Source organism: Microcaecilia unicolor, chromosome 11, assembly GCF_901765095.1.
Source record: "Microcaecilia unicolor chromosome 11, aMicUni1.1, whole genome shotgun sequence".
NCBI classification, from domain to species: Eukaryota; Metazoa; Chordata; class Amphibia; order Gymnophiona; family Siphonopidae; genus Microcaecilia; species Microcaecilia unicolor.
Genome location: NC_044041.1, coordinates 48350690 through 48371791, shown reverse-complemented (window position 1 = coordinate 48371791; position 21102 = coordinate 48350690). Strand labels below are relative to the sequence as shown.

At 41.1% G+C, this 21102-nt stretch overlaps 1 protein-coding gene across 3 annotated transcripts in view; it reads right to left on the bottom strand.

Annotated features, from left to right (window-relative positions):
• Positions 1 to 21102, bottom strand: part of ADGRD1 (adhesion G protein-coupled receptor D1) — a 428743-nt gene that overhangs the window by 366301 nt on the left and 41340 nt on the right. For all 3 annotated transcript variants that reach the window (XM_030219508.1, XM_030219506.1, XM_030219507.1), the window contains 2 exons: positions 15207 to 15404; positions 13066 to 13320 (listed from right to left, as the gene is read on the bottom strand). In XM_030219508.1, the coding sequence (XP_030075368.1) occupies positions 13066 to 13320; positions 15207 to 15404 (453 nt within the window). The remainder of the gene's footprint in view (positions 1 to 13065; positions 13321 to 15206; positions 15405 to 21102) is intronic.

Sequence of the window (21102 nt, the reverse complement as noted above, 5' to 3'; positions counted from 1 at the left end):
TACCATTGGGTTAGCGCAGGAGACCTTACCGCCACCTCAATGGGTGGCGGTATGTGCACCCCCTGAAATGGCCACACAGCAAGTGCAAACTTACTGCATAGCCATTTCTTTTTTCCACCTTTTTTGCCCACTGCAGTAAAAAAGGACTCTTCATGTGGCAAAAACTCATACTGCCGCTAGCGCAGGGCCCCTTTTACCGCCTCAGTAAAAGGGATCCTAATTCTATAAAAGCTGCTAAAAATTGTGCATGCAAATTTAATTGAATAATGACTTAATTAATGTGATACTTGGCTTTTTTTGACAAGCAATTATTGGCACTAATTCGATTTAATTGAAATGCAAGTGCATATCCCGCACCTAAATTTTATATGCAAGGTAAAAAAAGGGGGCGTGGAAATGGGAGGGTCATGGGCAGATTAGGGACGTTCCTTTAAGTTATGCACGTTGTTAAAGAATAAGAGCATTCTCACATAAATTAATGCACATTTTAGTTGGTGCGAATGGCTGCACCTAAAGTTAGGTGCGATTCCCAGGCCTAAGTGCTATTTCATAAACCGCATCTAATTTTAAGCGCGGTTTATAGTATAACGCTTATTTGGTGCCATTTTTCAGTGCCATATATAGAATTCACCTCTTCCGTGCACAAAAACAGAGAAGACAGAACCAGAGGTTAGTTTTCATACTTCGGCTTTTATTCAACAGAGTTGACACACTGTACAGAAATGAAAGGGTGGTAACATTCAAATCAAATATGCTGATCTGCAGCAGAAAAAAAAAATTGCTTGATTTACACTGTGTGAGATTCACTAGTCTGTTAATTAAGAAGTCCAGAATACAAGCCACAGCATTAAGAACATCCTCCTGTACGTCTGTCAAACTGCCAATAAAAGCACGGACCGTTTCAAAAGCAGTCACAGACTGAGCAAGTGTAACAGTGGTCATTTCTTTAAAGGCTGTTTCATCCATGTCATCTCCAATACATTCTGCATCCTCCATTGCTGTGATTTCTTCAATGGATTGCGATTCTGTTGCAATCAATTCATCATCAGCAGTTACAAATTCTTCAAAGGCCACTGAACCGTCCGAAATTGCAGACCACTCCTCAACGCTCAGCAGGGGTACAGGCTTATCAATGTTGATTGTGTCGCCAGCATCTTCAGGTACATGTGATGAATCAAACTGCGCCTTGTGAAAACAGTTAATGATCATCACCTGGTTAACTGAATTCCATGCAGCGTGCATAAGTCGATGGCAATTTTGATATCAGTGTTGGCTGATCACTTCTGTTCTATTGAATGTACCGCACAATTCACTTTATGTATTGTTGCTTGAATGCATAGAAGATACCCTGGTCACTCGGTTGAATTACGCTGGTTGTGTTTGGTAGAAGAAAGATTATCTTTGTTGCAGTCAGTTTACTGATGTAAGTGTGTGAAGGGCAATTGTCCAGAAATAATAGGACTTTCCTTTTCCTTTGTTTCATTTTTTTTTGTCAAATGCAACCACCCAGTCTTCATACAGTTCTGCCATCATCCATGCGTTTGCCTTGTAGGTCACTGGAAGGCTTTTACCATTTTTGACACAGTGCAGATTTTGTGATTTTCCAATTACAAATATTGGGCAATTGTCAGTGTCAGACATGTTGCAGCAAATTGCAACTATGAGGCGGTCTTTTGCTCTTTTTCCACCATGACACTTTCCTTTTTATTTATTTTATTTATTTGTTACATTTATATCCCACATTTTCCACCTATTTGTAGGCTCAATGTGGCTTACATAGTACCGGAGACGCCTTACAGACTCCGGTGTAAACAAATACAAAGTGATGTTGTGGTAAGATAAAGTTCATGTGGCACAGCCACATTAGGGCATCGTATAACGGAAGAATTGTGTTATGTCCATTACATTCTTTAGTTTTGTTGTGTTGCAAAGATCAGGCATTTATGTTGGATCGGTAGGGTATGCCTTTTTAAACAAGTTAGTTTTTAGTGTTTTCCGAAAATTTAGGTGGTCGTTCGTAGTTTTCAAGGCTTTTAGTAATGCGTTCCACAGTTGTGTGCTTATGTACGAAAAACTGGACGCGTAAGTTGATTTGTATTTGAGTCCTTTGCAGCTTGGGTAGTGCAGATTTAGGTACGTTCGTGTTGATTCGGATGTGTTTCTAGTTGGTAGGTCGATCAAGTCTGTCATGTATCCCGGAGCTTCACTGTAGATAATTTTGTGAACCAGAGTGCAGATTTTGAAATCAATGCGTTCTTTGATTGGGAGCCAGTGTAGTTTTGCACTTTCAAATTGCGTTTTTCCAAAGATAAGCCTGGCTGCCGTGTTTTGAGCGGTCTGAAGTTTCCTTAAGGTTTGTTCTTTGCATCCTGCATAAATTGCATAAATTTTGCAGCACAACGTTCGGTCTGGTAACAGTTTGTAAATGATCCAGTTTCATTCATGTTGAACACATCATCTGGTCTGTAGCTCTCCATTATTTTTGGCAATTGAGAAAGCAGTCATTCACTGTCTCCTGCTCTCTCACCAGCAGCAACCTTGAACAGGGATGTTATGGTGTTTTTTTAAAGCATTCAAGGAATCCATTGGAACATTTTCATTCAGGTAACCCCATCTTTTTAACTAGACATTTGAAAACATCTGTAAGCATTGGCCCACTTACCGGAAGTTGTGTAGCGTGGGTCTGTGTAAACCACTTTAACAATGCCTCTTCAACGTCCGTGTACAGGCTAGTCCACACGCACTTACAGCTTACTGCTGCTAGTGACAAATAAAAATCCTTGACTGGTTTTGACACAGTGGAAATGCCAATACCAAATTTTTCTACAATGTCCTTGTGCTTATAGTGGTTATCTACCATCTTTATAATTTCCATTTTTGCGTTTAAGTCCAAATCAACACACTTACGTTTAGCCACCATTTTAACGTACATGTGTAGACCGCCACATCACTGCTAATCGGAGTCTGTGTGAAGCTGCAGCTGAACTAGTATCTGTCATGTGATAAAAAAAGAGCACTATGATTGCCTATTTCAGCAGCATGGATCGTCACTTTGTGACATTAAGCAGCAGATTTTGAATCACCAAGTGGCTAAAATTGTTGACATTAACCAATATGTGACATTACACGGAATGACAATAGGCAGAGTAAGTCCTTGTTAGGGTTGCTATATGTCCGGTTTTACCCAGACATGTCCTCTTTTTGAGGACACCATGAGACGTATGAGTGGGTTTTGTCAGCATGCTCGTTTGTCCAAGTTTGCAGGCAGGCTGGCTTGCAGGTGGGCGGGTGAGCGAGTGAGCAGGCCTCAGTGTGTCCTCTCCTCCCCTCCCTTGCTGTACCTTATCTTTGTGCCCTGGTGGTCTAGTGGCCTCTTCAGGGCAGGAAAGAGCCCCCTCTTTCCTGCCTGGCACTGCTGCAGATTTCTCGCTGTGCACCCCCAATAATTTTGAAAAGTTGACTCCTATGCCCAGCACCACTTCAAAATGGCTGCCAAGAGTTCAAACGGCAGCCTCATGAGACTTCCACAGAAGTCTTACGAAGTCACCGAATGAATTCTTGGCAGCCATTTTGAAACGGTGCCAGGAATGAGAGGTCTGCAGCAGTGCCCAGCAGGAAAGAGGGGGCTGTTTCCTGCATCAAAGAGGGCACTAGATCACCGGGCACAATAAGGTATGGGACAGAAGGGGAGGGGATGTGGATGGAGTGAGCTATAAAAAAGGGTGGGCGGAGAGAGGCTGGGAAAAAGATTGGGGAGGGGACATACATGGAGGAAAAGAAAGAGAATCTGTTTTTCTTGGAGGGAGTCAAGGTGACACTGCAGCGTAGGAGTGTGATGCAGGTGTGGCAGGAGTGTGACGGGTGTCCTCTTTTTTATCATGGCAAATATGGTAACCCTAGAACTTGTTAGTTATAATGGGCACTAACCGGGGATTTAAAAAATGCTGTGACATTATGCATGGCGTGATATTAACTGTTGTGACATTAAACAGGTTTAACTGAATTTTAGAAAAGAATCTTCTGACGTAGGCCTTTTCTAAAGTACATGCAGGAATAAACATGTAGGTGCTGGATATATGTAGGAGCAGCACCCATCTTGAAATTGTCAGTGTCTACTCAGCAACATCCATAGTCATTGGAACCAACTCTGTGGGTGCTATTGGGTGCTAAGCACCCCTAATATTCTACAAACTCCTTCATTGTCCAGGGAAGGACAATTTACATAGTAACATAGAGGGGGATAATCGAACAGGGGCGCCCATCTCTAAGGGTGCCCATCTCTAAGGACGGCCCTGTAAAGGGGCGGGGCAACCCTATTATCGAAACAAGATGGACGTCCATCTTTTGTTTTGATAAAACGGTCTGGGACGCCCAAATCATGAAATTTAGGTTGACCTTAGAGATGGTCTTCCCCGGTTTTCAGCGATAATGGAAAGCGAGGACGCCCATCTCAGAAACGACCAAATCCAAGCCATTTGGTCGTGGAAGGAGCCAGCATTCGTAGTGCACTGGTCCCACTAACTGAATGGAAAAAGCCCTTCCTGATCTGGAAAGGAACGGGCATGCATGAAGGAAATTGCATGCAAATGAGCTGCTCGCTGTTAGCTCATTTGCACACGATTTCCTTCTTAAGGAGGGGAAGTGATGGCAGTTGAGGACTTCCAAAATGTGGATGTTTCTGTGAGAAGGACATCCATGCCTTTGCACTACGAATGCTGGCTCCTCCCACAACCAAATGGCTTGGACTTGGTCATTTCTGAGATGGGCGTCCTTTCTTTCCATTATCGCCAAAAACCGGGGACGACCATCTCTAAGGTCAACCTAAATTTCATGATTTGGGCGTCCCCTACCGTATTATCAAAATGAAAGATGGACATTCATCTTTCATTCCGATAATACGGGTTGCTAGTCCCTTTATGGGGCCGTCCTTAGAGATGGGTGCCCCACGTTACAGAATGTGCTTAGCAAGTAATGTGTATAAATTCTAATTAATATCAATTAGTGCTGATAATTGGTTGTTAACATCCAATTATCAATGCTGATTAGCTTGTTAACTAATTAAGGCTCTTGTCTACAAAGCCATGCTAGCGGCTGCGATGCGCTAATGCCGACACAGCCCATTCACTTTGAATCAGCTCTGTCGGTATTGTCACATATTGTTATGGATTATGCTTCGATTTCCATGCGCGATATATAGAATCCCAGGGTATGTGTTCAAAATTGACATTACCAGATGTCAAGTGCAAAATTTTTATGATTTATAGAATTTATCAGCTAATTTAAGCAGGCATTTTTGTACTTGTCTATTGCACATTGCGTTTATGTGTTAGCTTGGTTCATGGTTTATGATTTTTTTAATTCCTGGATGTTTAGTAAAAAGAAAAAAAGTATTTCTTATCATAATTTTCATGAGTTGCACGTCAATTATTGTCTGATTTAACTTTCTACACATTTACATTTTGCACAGTCCCTTTTTGAAGCACATATTTATACCCATCAAAGGAATTCTAGTGAATGGAAAGAGGTATTAAATGGGGGGGGGGGGAGAGAGGAGGGTGAAGGGAGGCAAGTTGAACACTTGTCCTTTCTCTAAACATTCAAATATATTCACACTAAGCATGAAGCTTATTTATAACTACTACTTATCATTTCTATAGCGCTACTAGACATACGCAGCGCTGTACACTTGAACATGAAGAGACAATCCCTGCTCCATAGAGCTTACAATCTAATTAGGACAGACAAACAGGACAAACAAGAGATAAGGGAATATTGAAGTGAGGATGATGAAATAAGGGTTCTGAACAAGTGAATAAGGGTTAGGAGTTAAAAGCAGCATCAAAAAGATGGCGGGGCAACCTTTAGCTTAGATTTGAAGATGGCCAGAGATGGAGCTTGACGTACCGGCTCAGGAAGTCTATTCCAGGCCTATGGTGCAGCAAGATAAAAGGAACGGAGTCTGGAGTTAGCAGTGGAGGAGAAGGGTGCAGATAAGAGAGATTTACCCAGTGAACGGAGTTCCCGGGGAGGAATGTAGGGAGAGATGAGAGTGGAGAGGTACTGAGGAGCTGCAGAGTGAATGCACTTATAGGTCAATAAGAGGAGTTTGAACTGTATGCGGAAACGGATAGGAAGCCAGTGAAGTGATTTGAGGAGAGGGCTAATAAGATGCAAGCAATATTGTTTGGTTGACGTTTCCGGATACAATTAGATCTCTATTTAGTTTTGACCTTTTTAGGAAAGCAATGAAAACGTACTTATTTCAGAAGCACGTTTTGGGGGATTGTTAATAACTAATATATTTATGTACGATCCTAGATGAACGATCCACTACTCTTTGTGTAATCTGCTTAGAACTAAATTTGGTAAAAGCGTAATACAAGAACTGTTACTGTAACAGTATAACTTCCACCATCACATTCCTGCTCATGGTAGAAGTACCATGGTAGTGAAAAGGGGAAGCACAAATGCTCTGAACATGTAATAAGGAATGGAAAACCTGCATTCTGAAGTCCTTTAGGGTATGCATCTGACCTGAAAATGTTTTGGTTGAAATCATTTCATTTATTATAATTTATATTCCGTTCTTATCCAGAGCGGAGTACAAATAAACATACATAAGAAATAAAAAAAAAACATTACAAACATCAAACACACAATAATATCAAACCATGCAAGCAGGAATTCTGCCAAACACGATTACAAAGTTCATAAACTGGCCTGTGCCAGCAAATGTTGCTTTAACAACTTTTTAAACAGGCTCATCTCTGAGATTTGTATAATCCCTTGTGTTTGTTTTCAGTAAGAAAACAGCTGCTGATATTTAGGCTGTGGCGAAAGTCCACATCTGCTGAGTCATTAATGGCTGAGTCTTTTTTGGTCTTGCAATAAATAACATGCGGTAATTCTGATAATTGAGAGGGTGTCGGCACTGAAATCTGGGGACGTCAGTGTTCGGAGAGTGATTCTTTTCTTCCATTTATGGCATGAGTGTGAATTGCACTTGCTTGCACCTAGTTTTTAACCCGCTTGGGCTATTCCCCTCACAAACAATTCCTGTCTACACATTAATGCCAAATTAATGCAGCCAGAAGACAAGAACCCTAAGCATAAAAAATATCACAAGATACGTTATATTTTAAGTATAAGGCTGTCTCTAATGCAACCAACGAATACATACAAGCACTTAAGCAATTTGGGGGGAGGGGAATTCATTAAATAGCACCCAAAGTTAGGCACCAGGAAGATCCACACATTCTGCCTTGTTATTTTACATTTATTTGGCCTCTTTGAGAAGAATCTTTACAGGTTGCATATAGGATTTATGTTGATGATGTGCAATTTTTCTTTCCAGTGCAAGGAAGGTTGAGCAGATTGACTGAAAGATTGAGTAATTGTGTGACAGCTGTTAAAGGATAGATTAGTCTTAAATTTGAGTAAAACTGAATTAATGTCTGTTGGACAGGATAAGGATTTAGTTCACTGCCGGACAGTGAGACTGGGTGAGTCTGTGTTACCAGTGCATGAGCATGTCTGTGTATTGGGTGTAATTTTGACCATTTCTTGTCTATGCAGGATCAAGTATTGCATGTGGTTAAGTCAGCATTTTTTCAGCTTCCTTTGCCTGCAAAGTTGAAATCAATGTTATCAAAATGTGATTTTCGATCTGTGGTACAGAGTTCAGTGATTTCCCATACTGATTTCTGCAATGTGTTGTATTTGGGTTTGGCAGAATCTAAAATACAGGCCTTGCAGGTGATATAGAATGCCGCTGCTCAATTGCTGGTGGGAATGTCCCAGTTTGAACATGTATCCCCGATTCTTCACTCATGGGCCCTTTTACTAAGTCGCGTAGGCGTCTATGTTCACCCAACACGCATCAATTTTGAGTTACCACCCAGCTACTGCATGGCCCTTGCGGTAATTTCATTTTTGACGCACGTCTACCACATGCGCTGGAAAATATTTTTCTTTTCTGGGGTGCGGGCGGTAATCGGGCTGTAATCGGCATTTTATGCGCATAAACCATTATCGCGTGAGACCTTACCGCTAGGTGAATGGCTGGTGGTAAGGTCTCAGACCCAAAATGGACACACGGCAATTTTCATTTTGTCACACATCCATTTTCGGCAAAAATTTTTAAAAGGCATTTTTTACAGATGCGCTGAAAACACACATCTACACTACCGCAGGCCATTTTTCAGCGCGTCTTTGTAAAAGGGCCCCTCATTGCATTGGTTGCCAGTTCATTCTCGAGTGCAGTACAAGGTGACAGGTTTGATTTACCAAACGCTGTACTCTGATTGTGTTCCCTGGTACCTTACAGATGTGATTCAGGAGTATCAGCCTGCCTGATTCTTGCAGTCTGAAAATTTGAAGTTATTGGCAAATGTCAAAATGCAATCTGTATGATACGCTGATACTCGGAATACCGCTTTTTCAACAGAAGGTCCACAAATTTGGACCAAATTACCAGGTCACCTGAGATTGTGTAGCAGCAGAGAACAATTTGGTAAATTATTGAAGACATTCTTGTTTGAACACGCGTGGAGCTGATGTTTGTGTCTTTATTATGAGCAATGTATTGTTTTATTTTTATCTTTTTATTGTGTATGTAGCTTTGTGATTTGCCTAGTTGTAGGCGGAATAGACATTTTTAAATAAATAAATCAACTAGTATTCTCCAAATGGGAGTTCTGGAAAGGGAAGTCAGGCACATAAATGACATTATTCTACAACATCGCACTAAATCCTGGGCATGCCCTGACCCATCTATGCCCCTCCCTTGGCCACACCCCCTTTGGGGTTGCACGCCATAAAATGTAGGTGGTGCATGTTATAGAATAGCGTGCAGAGCAGATCCGTGCATAACTCCTAATGATTGCTAATTAAGGTCCCCTTTTATGAAGCTGCAGCAAAAGGGGGCCTGAGATGGCATCGGTGGAGCGGGTAAAAGGCAGGTATTTTGGTTTTTTTGTAGCGCTGGATATGACACGCCTGGCGGTACTTCCCTTTAAGCGAGCGGTAAGCCTGCATTGGGCTTACCTCCGCTTTGTAAAAGGACCCCTATGTGCTTGTTAATGCTTCAGGGTTCAACGGTTATGCTCTCTCGATAATTCTTGACCATTGAACCCTGAAGCAGGCAACGAAACGTTGGCCATCATAGGTCACGGTCCCTCATTTTGAGAAAGAGGAGCGCAAGGAAGATCCGGTTTCAAGCTAAGTACTCTTTCATATTGAAGTGGAATACAGTTTTGCAGTCTGTGCATTTGATATATATCAGGAGGTTTTTTTATGCCATTTTTATGCCAATGATGAAGCAGCCCTGCTCTTGTTGCTCACTGCACTTTTGAGCTTCGTGAGGCTTTTTCCTCCTGTAGCAACTACTGGTTCTGGAAGTCAGACTATTAGGGAGCTCTCATTGTTTGTTTGTATATATCGTACCCTTTTTAGGGTTCCACCCTATTTTTGGTTTAGCTTATACTCAACTTTAATGCATGGCCATTAATTCAGAAAATGGAAAATTGGCCATTTTCCAGCAATGATGAAAATGGCCTTAGCATGCAGGAAAGACCCATGTAAGGGTGCACTACAGCTTTGTGCAAGGATTCCATAGTGTATAAATGTAAGAGGGTGGAGCATGGGAGGGACATGGGCACTGATGCACTTGCACGCACTACTTACAGAATACTGTAAGTTACATCCATGCTGCTTGCAGGCACCTGATGCTACGTCAGGTCTATGGCTGGTGCAACTGTGGGCACCTTAAATTTCAGGTGCCCAGATGCCGCTTATAGAATTATCTGCTTAACCACTACTATGTTTCAAGTTTTATTCGGATTCGATAATCCACCATTTAGAGCATCCTATCATATCTTTCCTCAGCCATCTTTTCTCCAAGCTGAAGAGCCCTAGGCCGCTTTAGCTTGGGGAAAAGATGGCTGAGGGGAGATATGATAGGTCTATAAAATAATGAGTGGAGTGGAATGGTTAGACGTGAATTGCTTGTTTACTCTTTCCAAAAATACTAGGTCTAGGGGGCACACAATGAAGCTACAAAGTAGTGAATTTAAAACGAATTGGAGAAAATATATTTCTTCATTCAACATGTAATTAAACTCTGGAATTCATTGCCAGAGAATGTAGTAAAAGTGGTTAGCTTAGCAGGGTTTAAAAAAGGTTTGGATAGCTTCCTGAAAGAAAAGTCCATAAGCCATTATTAAAATGGACTTGGTATATAAAGCAATTAACAAAAATAGTAAGAGGAAACCTATATTTGACAGGACAGAAAGTTAAATAAAATACATATAAAATAAGCACACTAATCACTTTTTTGGCACCCTTATTGTGTACTAAACTATAATTCAATAAATGCAAACAAAACACTATTAATAAACACTTTAAAACTATTCAAAAACATTTCATAAAACAATACATACTTATAAAATATAACAAAATCTCATTATTTATGATCACTGCTTTCCCATTAACTTTCTTGCCAGATCATTGTCATTGTCTTGCCAGGTGGTACAGAAGACTGACAAGGAAAGAGCACTCATGGCTGAGAAGGAGCAGATGGAACCGAAGCATGTGTGGTGAGTAACTAAGCGTACTGTAACATTCCACGAAGCTTCAGTAAACCCAGGAATGTGATTTATAGCAGCCTTGGGTTTTGGGCTATCATGTTAACTGTAGTTGGTTGTGATAGCTACAACAAACCAAATCCAACAGCAACTCTTTCCACACATGCAAGAAGAGGAAGGTGCTATTAAAAATGCATACTTTATGGCTTTCAAACAGAGTTTTAAAACATTAATGACTTTTTGAGCACTGGATGCTTTCACTGCCCGAGTCAACAGTTAAGAAAATATATATGCAATTTCTTGTTGCTAACATACTGTAGTACTTCCAAAAAAATATAGACAAATGATGGTTATGATAGGCTAAAGAAACTTCATGGAATGTATCAGCGGAGCAAAGCCTAACGTGTGTTTCATTATGACCAAAGCAAATCTTGTGGGAGAAATTTCTGCACCTCCCACCACCACTCCTAGTCTCCAGTAGGCACTTGTTTTGCAATATTTGTAAATTTTCTACTATGTTATACAATATTGAAAAATGAGCTTTGAAAAAGTTTGAACAAGAAAAGTTAATGAGATAACAGTGATCATAAGTGATAAGATTTTGTTATATTTTATAATTATGTATTGTTCTATGAAATGTTTGTGAATAGTTTTAAAGAGTTTATTAATTGTATTGCATTTGCATTTACTGAATTATATTTTAGTATATAATAAGGGTGCCAAAAATGTGATTAGTGTGACTGTTTTATACATATATTATTTCATTTCATTTATTCAATATTTTACCTGCTCTTACAAAAATATCCAAGGCAGGGTACATAAAATTATATACAAAATCAATACAGCCAAAATACAAGACAGACATAACTGCAAGCATAAGGAAACAGTGCAAAAGCGACATAACCTCATCTGCAGATTCAATCAGGCAACTTGGCCTACTGCCAGAAACAAATAAGGTTTTAGTACTTGCCTAAACCCCATGAGGTCACCTAATAATCATAGTGCCACATGCAGTTTATTCCACAGAAAGGGAAGGAAACCTGAGAAGGCCTGAACTCTCAACCAAACAGAATGAAAAACTTTTGCTACAGAGAAAGCGAATAATTTCACATCATGAGAATGAGAACTTGCATGGGCAAATGTCTCTATAACCTAGCCGACAAGTAAGTTGGTCCCAGTTGATAAAAAGAATTAAAAAGCCAATACCAACAACTTAAATAGCACCCTCTGTACCACTGGCAGCCAGCTCAAGCTGGAGCGAGTTCAAGAGAAGTGTAATGTGATCTCTTGGACCTACCAATCTCCTCAAATTCTTCAAAACATAGGTGCCTATTTGCCTTTGTAAAATAAACACCCAGAAGCGTCATCCATAATGATTATAGCATATAAACGATGTCTCTAATGACAGTGCCCTCAATAACTTAACATAAAGAACTCGTCCTCTGAGTCAGACAGAATACTGAAGGGCATAGTTATCAACATTTTACCACTAACTGGGGCTATTTTAGCACAAATTCCATTTTATGCAATGAGACATAAGAGTAGCCATACTGGGTCAGACCAATGGTTCATCTAGCCCAGTATCCTGTTTCCTAAACAGTGGTCAAGCCAGGTCACAAGTACCTGGCAGAAACCCAATTATTAGCAATATTCCATGCTATTAATCCCAGGGCAAGCAGCTGCCTCACTGCCTCCCCATGTCTGTCTCAATAGCAAACTATGGACTTTTCCTCCAGGAACTTGTCCAAACCTTATTTAAACCCATAGTTACTAATAACTGGAGCTAACAGTAAAATAACATATTTTAATGATAGCCCACATTGATTAGCTCCCCCCCCCCTTAATTAAAGAAAAGAGAAATGTATCTAGAAATCGCAATCGCTGTTATATGTAATAAAAGTGAGCTAAATATAGGGTAATCAAGCCATTGTGACATCACTGATAAGTTTGGTTCATAGGCATTGGTGGAATGAGGCAATTATGACATCACAATATCAGGGTACTAGAGACTGAAACTCTTCAAACTAAGGGGGAAAATTGTCAACATGGGCTACTGTTAAGATGTTTTATTTTACCATTAAGGGGGGGAAGTTATCAATGTGGGCTACTGTTATTTTACCACAAGTTGAGTTAATTCAGCACAGAGTTCCATTTTATGCAATGAGATCTAGTTCCTAATAACTGGGGCTAACAGTAAAATAGCATGTCTCAACAGTAGCCCATGTTGAAACTACCCCCTCCCCTAAATCTTGCTGCACGTTCAGACTCCTGCTTTCTTTTCTTTTTTGCTATGCATGACTTCTAAATAAATTGTAACATATGTGTAGAGATAAAAAGCCCAGTCTCCAAGCTGCCAGTAAGCCTCTTAGCCAAGCTTCACAAATAGAGTGGGTTTCTTTTCATCACTTCATACTCTCAAAAGAAAATCTATCACATTTGAAGACACAGTACATGGTGCCAGTCAATAATTCTTCCAACTTACCAACAGCAGCTTGAAAATACAGTGTAATTTCTTTGGGCGACAGAGCCCTTTCCCAGATAATAAACTCATCAAATGCTCCATTCACATAACGTCTGGCCTGGTCAGGATCTGATTTAGTCACCAGGTTTAAACTGGAGTCCCCATAGTTAGGAGAAATTTTCCCATTTGTGTCACTGGTGCTTAAAGTCCCATTGATATAAACTTTCAGGCCTTCAAATGTCTTCCAAGTGAACAAGACATGAGTCCAATACTGGTCTGCAATTAGAAAAAAAAGTCACTTGCACAAAAAACACATGGATCAGTATTCAGTTGTGACAGTAACAGGCTTATTTTCGAAAGAGAAGGACGCCCATCTTTCGACACAAATCGGAAGATGGGCGTCCCTCTCCCAAGGTCTCCCAAATCGGCATAATCGAAAGCCGATTTTGGCCGTCCCCAACTGCTTTCCATCGCGGGAACGACCAAAGTTCACGGGGGCGTGTCGGAGGCGTAGCGAAGGCGGGACTTGGGCGTGCCTAACACATGGGTGTCCTCGACCCATAATCGAAAAAAGAAGGGCGTCCCTGATGAGCGCTTGGACGACATTACTTGGTCCTTTTTTGTTACGACCAAGTCACAAAACGGTGCCCGAACTGACCAGATGACCACCGGAAGGAATCGAGGATGACCTCCCCTTACTCCCCCAATGGTCACTAACCCCCTCCCACCCTCAAAAACATTCTTTAAAAATATTTTTTGACAACTTCAAATGTCATACTCAGGTCCATCGCAGTGGTATGCAGGTCCCTAGAGCAGTTTTAGTGGGTGCACCTAACACTTGGCACCATAGCTAGAATTCCCCCATTAACTTTAGGCGCAACCACTTATGCCATGTCAAAGGCTGACATAAATTCTAATGCCAAAATGCTGTCAGTTATGCACATAACTGATGTTATTCTATAGACTAAGGGGTCCTTTTACAAAGGCACGCTGAAAAACAACTTGCAGTAGTGTAAGCCAGGTTTTGGGTGCAAGCCGGTCCACTTTTTAGCGTGCCCATAAAAAAGGCCTTTTTTTTTTTTGCCGAAAATGGACATGAGGCAAAATGAAAATTGCCATGCATCCATTTTGGGTCTGAGACCTTACTGCCAGCCATTGACCTAGCAGTAACGACTCAGGCAGTAACCAAGCGGTAATGACCTATGCATGCCAAATGCCACTTGCCACACATCTGTTACGCATGCCCGAAAATATAAAATATTTTTCAGACGTGCATATCGAACACATGCCAAAAATGAAATTACCGCAAGAGCCACGCAGTACTCGGGTGGTAACTCCATTTTGGCGCGCATTGGGCGTGTGCGTAGATGCTTACACGGCTTAGTAAAAGGACCTCTTAGTTTATAAGAGCTGGGCATGCCCCTGATATGCCCCTCCCATATAAACACCCCTCTAGCAGCTACACCAGTGGTTCCCAAACCTGGTCCTAGAGGCACCCCAGCCGATGAGGTTTTCAGGATACCCACAATGAATATTCATGAGAGAGATTTACATGCAGTGGAGGTAGTGCATGTAAATCTCTCTCACGAATATTCATTGTGAGTATCCTGAAAACCTGACTGGCTGGGGTGCCATCAGGAGCAGTTTTGGGAACCCATAAACTACACATTAAAGAATTTATACTCTAAGGCAGAAGTTTTCGACCCAGTCCTTGGGGCACACCTAGGATATCCTGAAAACCCCAACTGGCTAAGTGTGCCCCTAGGACTAGGTTGAAAACCTCTGCTCTAAGGTTATAGAATGATGACTAAGTGCAGTTACGTGCATACCTGCAAATTAATGCTAATTAACTCCACTTAATTCCAATTATAGCCAATTATTGCTAGTGCCAATTAAGCTGCATGAGTAACTGGCACTATTTTATAACCTGTGTGGCAATTTTGCACTCTACATGTAAAATTGTGCATGCAATATTATACAATGAGGGGGTGAATGTATAAATTCTGTTGACTATTGGCCAAAAGGTTACTAAAACATTACAAAGGAAGAGTTGTGTGAACCACAGATAAACAATCTTTCTATGATATTAAACTGGATTTCCCCTTATCTTGTCCTTGTAAAAACTCTGAAATGTAAACACTGCAGAGCTAAATGGACTGTACCTGGGGGGCTGATGTTTGCTTTCCAGATCATTGAATTCCCTGGAGTATAGACTTCCACATGGCCCTTCTGCTCATCAGAATAGACCGAAAAGCCAGTGGACATCACCCTTTCTCCAGAAGCTGGTGCGTGCTTGGCCTGCTGCTGTTGCTGCTTGTGCTGCTGCTCCTGGTTCTTCCAGAAAAAGGAAAACGTTACTCCTGTTGGAAACATACAAATGAAGCAGAATTATTCATGAGATGGGGAGGGCTAAAATGCTCCTGTGGGTCTGAGTAGGTCAGGGGAGTGAAACAGCTTGCCTACATTTGATTTCCAAAAGCATCCATGTTATTTAGCACACACAACTCCATACCTGTACAAAGAGTAGGAGCAAATAATGTAAACACATCTGCACCTTTCAAATAGAAATGTCATAGCCAGGTCCACTCGAGGGGAAAACTTTTACCTATAACAGCCCCCTTTTCCTGTGGGTTGAGCTCTCTGGTACTTGGAAGCTGCCAAGACTTAAAGCACACAGGTCCTAAGCAGGAGGGTGTGGACACCAGACATCAGATGGAGGAGGAAGTAGGAAAGGTACTGGTGGAGAATAAATCCAAGATGAAAAGCAGACACTAAGGATCAATAAAGAAAGGGCCAATTGAATGGCGCCACCTCATAGGATAGATATAGACAACAGTATAGAAGAAGAAAGAGGCATTAGCTCATATCCTATTTAGGATCTGGGTCCTGCAAGCTAAGTGTGTGACAAGAAATAACACAGCTACATATATTGAAGCCACCCTTACAGAGAGAGTGATAAATACTCAGATCAGATGCACAAATAGCGAGATTTTTCTTTTAATAACTACTGTTGCAAATCTAAACTTCAATCTTCCTCAGCCAATAGAAAATTGAGCAGTAACGGAATTCAAATAAGCATGAAAAAAGGATTCTTTGGTGGGAATGTCTCCAACTGGGTTAGTTTTACTCAAACTATAACAGCAATGAACCTCACTCCTAAGCCAAGGTATATGGCATATGATCTCAAATCTCTCAAATTTATAGCATGCTGATGCTCTCCGTTATTCTTGCATTTTGCCAAAGACATCTAGGTTCTAGCATTTTGCCAAAGGAAGAAGAGGACCTTGGCTGGCGGGGGTTGGGGTCCCCCGCCAGCAAAGGTAGGCAAAGGTGGGGGAGGGTTGGCGGTGAGAGGGGGGGTCGAGAGGGTCATCGGCAGGGGGGGGTCAAAGTTGGTGGTGGTGGCGGCGCTGGGGGGGGGGGCTAAAATGTGCCTCCCCACCTCAGGCTCTGGACCCCCTGCCGCCGAAGTCTGGCTACGCCCCTGATCTCAGAGCCTAAAACTACGCACCTCCAATGAAAACATAACGTAAATCACGGTGCATAGATTTAGGTGCACTGGGCCATATTCTATAACTATGCATGTAAATTTCAGAATGCTCATGAAACGCCCTTTTCCCACCTATAACCATGCCCCTTTTTGCCTGCATGCATTAGAAGTTAGACATACTGCATTACAGAATGTGCTTAGTGAGTTGTGTGCATAAATTCTAATTACTGCCAATTAGTGCTCATTATTGCTTCTTAAGAGCTGTTATCAATGCTGATTAGCTTGCTAAGCCAATTAAGTTGCACGCAGAATACACTTAGTGGTCCTTTTACAAAGCAGCGGTAAGCCCAACGCGAGCTTACCACTCACTAAAAAGGAAGCACCACCAGGCTACTGCAGCAGCCCGGTGGTAGTTCCCACCCCCAGCGTGCATCATATCCAGCGCGGCAAAAATTATTTTGTTACCACCGGGTTAGCATGGGAGCCCTTACTGCCACCTCAATGGGTGGCGGTAAATGCTCCCCCTGAAATGGCCGCATAGCAAGTGCTTCACTTGCCGCACGGCCATTTCCTGAAAAAAAACAAAGATCTGACTTTTACCCGCTGTGCTAAAAGGGAGCCTCAGTGTGCGTCAAAAAACACACATCAACACCAACGCAGGCCCCCTTTTGCCACAGCTTCGTAAAAGGGATCCTTAGTCATTTGTGCATGTAAATCGTTATTAATGCCAATTAGCGCTGTTAATTTCTTGTTAACATCCAATTGACAGCGCTGATTACCTAGATAACCAATTAAGTTATGCGCATTGTTATAGAATACGCTTCGATTTCCATGCAGAAACCTTGGCACGATATATAGAATACCAAGGAAAATGCATGCTAAGGTAGTATTCTATAAATGATGCTCCACACAGAGCACACTTTACAGAAAACTTAGCAAGGATCATCCCTGGTGTCTAACTTTAAGCACCATTTTTTTTAATTTCCCCCAAAATGCATTCTGTACTGTTTCAGAGCCAAGCTGGGGGCTATTTTAATGTTACTTTTTCCTGGAGATACACCGAGCTCACCAAGGATTCATAAACACTACAGGGAACTTCAAAAGTGCTGAACCTTCAGCAAAACTGACTTTGCACAGACTTAAAATAAACATTTCTTTTAAATGACAGAATCATAGATAAACGTCCAAGCCCTCCAAAAATAATATTTGTATGGGCTATGCAGGACAGAAGGAAGACTTTTTGGCTATGAGGCAAGAGGTGTTGTCCTTAGGTGGTCAATTGCCATTGGGTTTCCCTTGTAAATGTTTAATAATAATTTCAGCAGAGAAATATATATTTATGGAACCCGATCAATTAAGATTTCTTTGGATGTTAAAAAGCTGGACTTCCTGGGGTTTTTCCAAGGTTAATGGCCAGAATATTTGGTAGAAGGGAGAGGAAGGATTGCATACAAATATGTGACTGTCTGTTCTCTTCTTTTTTTCCCCCTCCCCATCTTTATTTTAGCTGTATTCCTTGCATCAGGGTTTTTCTTGGATCCTTTTCCTCTTTGAGGACTGAGAGGTCTAAAATCATCATTACTTTATATTGTGGTATTGCTGTTTTTTTTAATTGTACTGCTAGAACATAAGAATAGCCATAGTGGGTCAGACCAATGGTCCATCTAGCCCAGTATCCCACTTCCAACAGTAGCTAATCCAGGTCACAAGTAACTGGCAGAAACCCAAATAGTAGCAACATTCCATGCTACCAATCCTGGGACAAGCAATGTCTTCCCCTATGTCCATCTCAATAACAGACTATGGACTTTTCCTCCAGAAACTTGTCCAAACCTTTCTTAAGCCTAGATATGGTAACTGCTGTTACTACATCCTACGGCGAGTGTCCCCTATTCTTTGTACTTTTTGAAATGTAAAAAATTGATTCAAGTTTACTCATTCTACACCATTCAGGATTTTGTAGGCCTCAATCATATCTCCCCTCAGCTGTCTCTTTTCCAAGCTGAAGAGCCCTAACTCAGATTTCAGCGTATTGTCTACAATAGCCGAGATCTTTTTCTTGGGTGCTGACTCCCAAGGAGGACACCAGCATCAGGTAACTATAATTTGGATTATTCTTCCCAATGTGCATCACTTTGCATTTGTCCACATTAAATTTCATCTGCCATTTGGATGTCCAGTCTTCCAATTTCCTAAGGTCTTCTTGCAATTTTTCACAGTCCGCGTGTGTTTTAACAACCATGAATAGTTTTGTGTCATCTGCAAATTTAATCACCTCACTTGTCGTTCTGATTTCCAGATCATTTATAAATATGTTAAAGAGCATTTGGTCCCATTACAGATCCCTGTGGCACTCCACTATTCACCCTCCTCCATTGAGAGAAATGGCCATTTAACCCTACCTTCTGCTTTCTGTCCAAAAACCAATTCCTAATCCACAACACAACATAGGGTAATATGCTTGTTCAAACTTGTGTATTTGTTGGATAAAGTAGTGTGGTTGCCATGTTAGTGTACTTTGAAGGTAACAAATAGAAATGAAGTAAAATAAAACAAAATTAAAAAAAAAAAAAGGAAAATAAAGTGATACTTTCTTTTATTAAACTAAAGAAAGTTTTGACTAGTTTTGTTAAATGCAGAAAAAAATATATAAAATTAAAAGATATATATGTATTCCTCTTCATTTGAGCCTTTACCTGGCTAAGGAATTCAGAAGCATAGAAACATGATGGTAGATAAAGGCCATATGATCAATCCAGTCTGCCCATTCTCTGTAACCCCTAATTCTTCCTGTTCCTAAGCGATCCCACATGCTTATCCCATGCCTTTTAAAATTCTGGAACAGTCCTCGACTCCACCACCTCCACCGGGAGGCCATTCCATGCCTCCACCACCCTTTCTGTGAAATAATACTTCCTTAGGTTACTCCTAAGCCTGTTCCCTCTTAACTTTGTCATATGCCCCCTCATTCCAGAGCTCTCCTTCATTTGAAAAAAGCTCTTTTCCTGTATATAAATGCCCTTGAGATATTTAAACATTTCTATCATGTCCCCTCTCTCCCTCCTCTCTTCCAGCGTATACATGTTGAGGTTCATAAGCCTGTTCCTCTAATTTTTGCATTCAAGACCACTTACTAATTTCGTAGCCGCCCTCTGGACCTACTCCATCCTGTTTATATCTTTCCGTAGGTGCAGTCTCCAGAACTGCACGTAGTACTCCAAATGGGGCCTCACTAGAGACTTATACAACGGCACTATCACCTCCTTTTCCTGCTGGTCATGCCTCTCTTTATGCGCCCAAGCATCCTTCTGGCTTTGACCATCACTTTTTCTACCTGTTTGGAAGCTTTAAGGTCATCAGACACAATCAACCCCAAGTCCCACTCTTCCTTCATACACTGAAGCACTTCACCCCCTATACTGTATCATTCCCTCGGATTTTTGCGACCCAAGTGCATGACCCTGCATTTTTTGGGATTAAACTTTTGGGATTAAACCTTTGGGATTAAATTTCAATGGCAAGGGCCCCCGGGGAGGGGGGAGTCTACAGAATCTGGATAAAGGTTGAGAAAACAGTAGTCAAGGCTGGGTTAAAATAGGTAGGTCTAAAAAAAACCACAGGTTTTCTTTATCCCTTCTTCTAGAAAGTACTTCTGATATGTTTATCGTAATTTGAGAGGGACACGGACAAAGGATGGTTGGGAGGCCAGTGTCAGGAATGGCTCTCCAGAAAGGGACAGAGATGGGGAAAATGTAGATTGAAAAGATTATGTCCATCTTACAGTTCTCAGAGAGAGAAAATTACAATACAAGCAAGGAAAGAATAGAGGCTTGGACATCTTCCATCCAGTCCCAGGTTTAATCTTCTGAAAATAAAAACAGCATTTCCTCAGCTGGTCTGAACCTTCTCCAATTCCTACTTGTTCATAAAGCCTTGTGCTTTGTATCTTAGAGAAACCTAGCAGATGTATATACCCTATTTCTCTTTTTGCATCTACACAGAGAGAAAATTATGCTGCAGGCATGATTTTATTTCCAATATTTTAGCATAGACTTCCCTGCTGAGATCAAAATCGGCACCTAGCTCCCCTGAGCCACACTCATAGGGAGATGAGAACAAATTCTAGTGATTATCTGCAAATCCTTATGTGCTTATTTTGTGGCCAGTTCCTTCATAAAAGCGAGAAAAAATATCCTGAACAGACCTCTGGGCAACATTTTGCTTGTCTCGTTTGACTCTGACCAAAATTTAATCTAAAGTTAAGTTATTTTTATAGCTTTGTCTTACAAGTAAAGAGTTCTGGAAAGATTATGCACTCTGTCCCACAAATAGACTGTGACAGAGCTAGAGACATTGGAGATATATAAAAAGAGTGATACAGATAGCCAAAAAGATAGATAGATATATGCATGGAGACAGGAACCTTAATCAGACAAACACATAGGAAGAAATATATACAGCAGAGAAATATTGTAGATTTTTATGATTCAGATAGATAGGGAAAGGGAATAGGACTTGATATACCACCTTTCTGTGGTTTTTGCAACTACATTCAAAGTGGTTTACAT